Raw genomic sequence first — 7,356 nt, forward strand, 5'->3', positions numbered from 1 at the left:
TGTAAAAATGATTTTAGAAACTTAGATCTAACACTAAGTATGTTTAAACAAACAAAACTAGTAACAAAGTTCGGTTTACGGTTTAGAGCTATTTACGGTTAAACCGAAGCACAGACTTTTAAAAACCCATAACCATGGAACTTGTAAACATGACCAACAAACTAAAATAAGCAAGATAAATATGTATGAATAAGTTATATAGATGTATATATATCAAGGACACGAAGTCCTCCATGAAGCCTTGCCTTATGGGGTCCGAAACCTCACCGACCGGAATCGGAGAAGTAACTACCAAAGGTAAACAAGGGGTGTATATTATATATATGTTGCACAACCATAAACAAGTATTAATAAGGCTACATTAACTAATTAAGATGAAAGACCAAAATCCTTCAAGAACACTTAAGAAGATAACCTTGAATCTTTGATGTTTGAGAGAGTTTTTTTTTTTTTGGAGTTGTAGCAAGGGAAAATGAATAGGAAAGGTGGTGTGTATATAGGGTAATGTTGGTGGTCAAATATGGGTGTGAGACATAAGAGTTTTCATGCAAAATGGATCAAGACAAAAACACAAAACAACAAAAAAAAATAAATAAATAAATAAATAATAATAAATAAAAATAGGATGTTTTCAAGACCCAACAAGTGTGAAACAATATTGTAACATAAATCCATCATTTTGATTATAACATAAGCTTCGGTTTACAAATCGGGTCGGTTTACATAATAAACAAATACAAAAAAGAATATAAACAAGACCCGAAATTGACGAATGTCACAAGTATGCTGTTAACCTATATTTGTAATAGGTTTGCATAAATATATTTTTGATTAATCAGCAGACCTTAGGTCTGATCAGCAGACTTTAAGTCTGATTCAGTTCAGCAGACTCTTGGTCTGATCAGCAGACTTTAAGTTTGATTTAACTCGGCAGACCTTAAGTCTGGTTTTGCATAGCTTTAACCTTGACAAATCATTTGTTTGTATAAAACATTTGGACTTTTAGTCATTTTGTTTATTTTATCAGTTATATGTCAAGTTTTTTCTTCAGGAAGAAACATCTATACCAGGTTTCTTCTTCAAGTAGAAACATTACTTTAACTATAACATTTGTGAATGAATAGTATATTTCTTAATTATTAAGAAATACTATTTAACCATACCCTTTGCATGTAAATCATTACATTTCTTAATAATGAAGAAATAATATTTAACTATAACCTTTGCTTATGAAAAATTATATTATTTTTAACAGTTGATCAAGGTTCAGGCTATACCCCCGACTATGGTCTAAGCTATTATAATAATAATAAAAATAAAATAATAACTTAATCAGAACCCCTACCTCGTACGGGTATTTGGAGTTAATTGCCTATGACTGATTGAGCAGCACTTCTTCTCTACTTCACGTTCTATAGCTTAAACCGTCAGAACTTCGGAGCTTGGCACGTTCCACGAGATCGGCACGTAAACTGAGACTAGTGTGTGCTTTGTGGTGTGAAATGAAATGTCATGAGCCTCCCCTTTTTTATAGCCGAGTTTTGGTACCATCGCGTAGCGCGATGGTCCCGTCACCTAGGGCATCGCATAGCGCGATGTCAGGGGAATGACGCGTGGCTACTGACTCAGCCCTAGCGTCTGCCACGTGTCTCCCCATCTCGACACGTGTTGATGCGTCATCATAGACCATCGCGTAGCGCGATGGTCTTGTTCTTGGGCTCATCACGTAGCGCGATGGGTTCCTGGAATCAGATTTTTTTATTTTTATTTTTAGTCCCTCGTCTTTGATAACTTGTCACTTCTTGGTCATACTTCTATTTTCCAAAAATAAAAGCGGCCTTTATGTGACTTGCGGCGATGCAAGCGTGCGAAGTGCAAAGTGCACCATAAAACCGTTTACTGCCACCATAATAGTTGACTGCAAATTCTACACCTTTCTTTCGTATTTTCTCAATCCTACACCTATCTCGTTGCACTCTTGCTTCCCCACCTTTCTGTGTGTTGAATTGTTGAGAGTTTATATTGATGAGTGCTTGTATTTTAATAATAACAATGGTGACTAACTGGTATCGTGTCTTTATCAAAGGCCTTTGCTTCATTATGAAGACTTCTTTCGTATGTTTATTATTAAAATAATGAAGAATAAGACAACCCATATTATAACTTCTTAAATGCATATAATATTTGAATAACTATAGTTTGTGGTGAAAGGACTTGTATAAATGTGAAAATGGATCTTTCAAAACCCACATTGGTTCATAACAAGAAATGGACTATTCCTTTCATTTATTATATTGATGTGAAGTAAGGAATCATAGTAACATTTTATAGCATAATAGTGTGATTTGAGATTTTTTTTTATTTTGGATAAATTCTAGATCCCTTATCTTTCAAAGTTGACATTTTAACCCAAAATAAATATGGGATTTTCCGAGATGTTACAAATTTTTTGGGTTTTAATGCTCAAAATTTACCAATAGTGTGTATATCGTGACGAACGCAGCCAATACTGACCGAATTCGTGTCGACTCATCGTTGCAACACTCAGGTTTACTAACGCCCGTGTTTCAATACTAGGGTTTTGCCAACTGCCCCGGCACAACGCGCCCACGCCGTGTTGAAAAACCAGTTATTTCTATGTCACTTTCAATGAACAACTTGAAATTAAAACACGAATGCATCGCATCATATAGAAATGCAATTAATTTTTGCAAATCACTCAACAGATCCTTAACAAATATTAATAAACTATTACAAACAAACAAATCAATCAACATTCTAAATAGAGAGCAAATAATTTGCAAAATTACACACGGAAAACATTAACGATGATTGGCGCGGCAGTGATCAACTAAAATGTATTGGTTCCGCGAAGGCCGATAACCTTAGTAGCAAGAAAGACAATGACACAATGGTTGTTGGTGGTTTAGAAACGACAATGGTGATGGCTATATGTCTAGATCGACAAATTGATTATGGTTTTGATGGGTTCTGACGACCCGTGATTTTCTGACAAAGATTATCGATGAGACCAGAAAGTCCGATATCCCCTGGTATGCTGCATATTCGTTATATCCAAAGTTTAATTGGTGTTTGGTCAGCAATACATGTTTTCTGATGGCACTAGGTTAGTATTCTAATAATAACTAGCGGCAAATATGTGGTGTTTCCATCGCATATGGTGGTGAGGCGGGGGAGGTAAGCGGCAAATGGTGATTAAGACGAACGGGAGAACCGGCCCAAAATTGTTGTCAACGAGGGAATTAGGGTGACAATCCGCTGGAAAACGCCCAAAATCTTCACCCCTCACTTGATTTTTTGACATGCACCATGTTCTCATTCGCTTACAATCATTTAACTGTTGAAAAATAATACTAAAATGAAAATAAATAATTTTGTAAACAATAATAAAACATTTTTCAAATTGAAATTTAATAATCTAAAATTTGTCAATGATAATCGATGTAACCGATAACAAGTTAGATTTTACATTGATTGACAATGTCAATCCAGTTGGAACGTAACACTTTCGTGAGGAGGCTCTGATAAATAGTTGATATATATATTTATATCTTAATTAAAATATTATTATTATTGGATTAGCAAAACATAAGAAAATGCTAGTATAATTTATTTCCTTGCCCTGCAATAAACCCAAACCCCAAAAGACAATTCGAGAGCTGACTGTAAATTGAAACAAACCCTTAATTTCAATTTCAATGAAGACCGGAAGTAGACGCAAAACCACAACCTCCGATCTCCCACCGCCGTCTAAAGAGATCCCCCAAAATGAAGGTTATGAGCAGGAGGATGGTAAATCTCCCAAGCTTGCTGAGGGTTTTTACGTGATTGAGGTTGTACGGAGAAAAAGGATTCGGAAGGTGCTATATTATTATTACTACTCTTCTTTCTTTCTTCGTCTTCTTTTACTCTACTTGTTTTTTTAATTATTATTATGTTTCATTTAATGCTGACTTGGTGGTTATTGTTGCTTGCTTGTGACAAAAGGGGGTAAAGCAGTATCTCGTCAAATGGTGAGTTTCATTCCTAGCCAATATTACTTGTGATTTCTATGATATTATTATTATTATTCATGAACATAGTGTAATTTTGAGGCTTGTAAAGGGTTAGGGTTTTGTATTGTATTGTATTGTATTGTATTGTATTGTATTGTATTGGTACACTATCCTCCTCAAAAGGTTGCGCGCCACATCAAACGGCCGGGGAAACACAGGTCATATGTACGGACTGAATGACCGGTGGTCATGTGACTCGTTTCTTTGTTGCTCAAAGACTTAATACAGGCACTGTTCGTATGGATCTGTCCATGGTCGTATTAGGCGTTTCTTTGTCGGTCAGAGAAATAAACAATCAAATGGGCCATACGAATGGCTTTATACGGGCTTTGTTAGTGGTACGAGCCATTATACGGCCTGTTTAACGCCTTTGCGCTCTATCATCTCAAATGACCATTAACACGGCCTGTTTGACAACTTTTTGCCCTACAATACGGTCTGTATGGCCATACAACCTTTTAATCTAAAAAACAAAGAGAAAGCTACAAAAATGTCAGTGATTTTATGTATTGGAGTTAGTTTGTGATATTAAGGTTCAAACCGTTTTGCTAAATATATGTTTAAAGTTATGGAATTAGACTTCTAGAACTAAACATTGATGGTAATAGAGTCAATTTTGTATCAAATTAGCTTGCGAGTTTGAAATTGGTTTCTGCTCCTAAAAGTAGTCTAAGCATTACAACAATATAAAAATGAATCAGTTGATTAAAATATGTGTTTATGTTTTAATAAAGGCGCGGGTGGCCAGAATCAGCTAACACTTGGGAAACTGCCGAGAGTTTCGCGTCATGTCCTGATGTCATTGAAGAATTTGAAAGGTATTCCTCCTATTATTTTGCATTTCTTTTTTGTAATTTGTTTATATAAAGGCCATTCATGTTTATAAGCACCATAGTTAAACCTCTACCTGCGATTTTTCATTTCTGTTAACAAAATTTACATGTTTGACTATAATTATTTGCCCAAAGTAGGGGTGTGCGTAGGTCAGTTTTGGGCTCAAACCGGTCCAAAAACGGAAAATTCGGTTTTTGAGTTGCCGTTTTGGTTTGGGTTCTGTTCTGTTTGGTCTTGGTTTATCGTTTGGCTTGAAGCCTTGAAGTTTTTGGGCTGGATAAAGATTTGCCCAATATATAGAAATGATTTTTGGGCCGAAACTGACTGAAAAGTTTGTTTATTATGAAAACATAGAACCAAACCATCGATTTTGTTAGCGTTTGATGGTTCCAATTCGGTTTTATCTGTTTTAATTACATGCAAAGCTGAAACCGAACGCAAAGTTTTGTTTTTACGAAACATAAAACTATACCGTCAGTTTTTGTTTGGGTTTGTTATTTTGTTTTTTTATTTACCGATCAGTTTTCAGTTTCATGACTGTTGACACTTTCCCCTTTTTGTGAAACATGAAGCATGAGTGCCGGGAAACGCAAACGCAAACATTCAGTGGGTCCCACGTCACAATCAAAAAAGAAACAGCAGCAAGATGCTTCTGTTGTTGATGTCCACAACTCAAAGGTGACTGAAAACAATGTTGGGCCCACTAGCAATAATGGGCCCTCTAATCAATCAAACGGGTCAGATGGAAAACTTGGGGAAACTAAACCTACATCTTCCATGAATCAAGAAACCACAACCGAGTTTGGCATACATATTGAAGAAGACCCGGCTGAACAACCTGCAAAAGAACTCAAATCAGTTGATGAACCCAAGGTTCTTCGGGCCAGTCCACGAACTGGAGCTAAACGAAGGAAGTCGTGTGCGGTTAAACGGTTTAAGAAAGAATCGAACAAGAAAACAACTGCTGTTAATGATGTAATTGCGGAAGACGATACTAAGAGCGAAACTCCTCAACGTGTGTCAGTTGTTACAAAGATTATTAAGCCGGTTAATTATTCGGTCTCTGTGCTTAATGACACGGAGGAAGTGTGGGTGTCGTTTTTGGTCATGAGGTTTGTGATCATTCTTCTCTCTTTCCATTGTTTATTCATTAATAATTTCAATTCTGTTTCATGGTATTATTATTTTTTTATAAACAGGTCAGATGGTGAAGAGATCGTTGTTGATAACAAATACCTCAAGGAAAACAATCCACTTATGGTAAATACTCACTTTCCCTCTTGAAAACAAAGCATGTTTATTGCATAAACATATAATTTTTTTTTTTTCAAAATAGTGTTGGGAAAAGTATTTACCTGGTGGTGTTGGAAACTATTTACCAAATACGTGTTGTTCCTTTATTTTTTTTTCTTCAATCAATTCATTACAGTTTTTCATTTATTTTTTAACCATTCATTATAATTATTTCTTTTTTTCATCAACCATTATGGTTTATAAATATTATTATTATTTTGATTATAATATATCAACCAAAAAAGTAGAGATTATTCAGTCTGAAAGTAGATTATTGTTACATTCTAATATTTTGAATTAAATTTTTTTTTAAATTCACTTATATTTATATACCTGAATTTTTGAATCGTTGAATTTAATTGAAAGATAGAAAACAGTATAATGATTTCGTTAAAAATATGAATAATAGATTGAAACGATACCACTTTGGTCAATAAAAGTATTTTTGAAAGAATTTCCAATACAATGTTTTAAAAGTTGGTTGCCAAAAATAGTATTTGGAAAAAACTATGCTACTTAGAAATAAGAAACAAGGAACAATATGACATAATAGTGTTGATTTATTTTATGTTTATTGATAATGGCAGTTGATCAACTTTTACGAGCAACATCTTCGGTATAACAGCCCATCTGAATGAGCGAGTAGAGGTGCGATCTGGATATACCTCCTTTATCTATTTTTAATTTATTTGAAATCATCCTTTTGTAGCCAGGGAGCTTCTAACACGCAGAATAGACTAATGTGTGCATTCAATAGTGAAAGCATTTTATGTCTTCACTAGGTCTGGATGAATGCTGTTATGGACTGGTAAATATATCTTAGTTTCCACGGACATTACTCGTATGATGCGTAGTGTTGATTTATAACATATTACATTTTGACTTATGAGCTTGTTCGTATGCGCGTATGCTCATTTAATTTGCTGTTGTGTTTAGTTTATTAATCTTTTTGTGTTTTCGGTTGAGTATGTGCAAATTTCTAAAAGAAAAACTTTGACTAAGGTGGTGTTTGTTTTTGCTTAAAACATCTGCAGGAGGCTTATGTCTGCGAGCGCGTAGACATAAGCTTCTGAAGACTGTTTTTTTTAAATAACATCTGCAAACTGCTTTTATATTCTTAAAAAAAAAGCTATTGTTTAACTTCTTTTCACAT

General features: G+C 34.7%; 1 protein-coding gene across 1 annotated transcript; it reads left to right on the forward strand.

Annotated features, from left to right (window-relative positions):
• The first annotated feature begins 3,719 nt into the window (after positions 1-3,719).
• Positions 3,720-6,935, forward strand: LOC143625111 (chromo domain-containing protein LHP1-like). The gene is made up of 6 exons (XM_077095560.1): positions 3,720-3,881; positions 4,009-4,034; positions 4,811-4,894; positions 5,483-6,022; positions 6,110-6,170; positions 6,791-6,935. The coding sequence occupies exons 1-6, from the start codon at positions 3,720-3,722 to the stop codon at positions 6,839-6,841; spliced, it is 924 nt and encodes a 307-aa protein (XP_076951675.1). The 3' UTR covers positions 6,842-6,935.
• The last annotated feature ends 421 nt before the right edge of the window (positions 6,936-7,356 follow it).

The sequence above is a fragment of the Bidens hawaiensis genome, unplaced genomic scaffold, assembly GCF_021521415.1.
Source record: "Bidens hawaiensis isolate Kalapana, Puna unplaced genomic scaffold, B.hawaiensis_p1.1 tig00004020_1, whole genome shotgun sequence".
NCBI lineage: Eukaryota > Viridiplantae > Streptophyta > Magnoliopsida > Asterales > Asteraceae > Bidens > Bidens hawaiensis.

Bases quoted from the DNA above. Each gene is read 5' to 3' on its own strand.
- LOC143625111 (XM_077095560.1), top strand. From the start codon at position 3,720: ATGAAGACCGGAAGTAGACGCAAAACCACAACCTCCGATCTCCCACCG. The intron at 3,882-4,008 runs GTGCTATATTAT...TTGTGACAAAAG, and splicing joins GGAGAAAAAGGATTCGGAAG to GGGGTAAAGCAGTATCTCGT. The intron at 6,171-6,790 runs GTAAATACTCAC...TGATAATGGCAG, and splicing joins AGGAAAACAATCCACTTATG to TTGATCAACTTTTACGAGCA.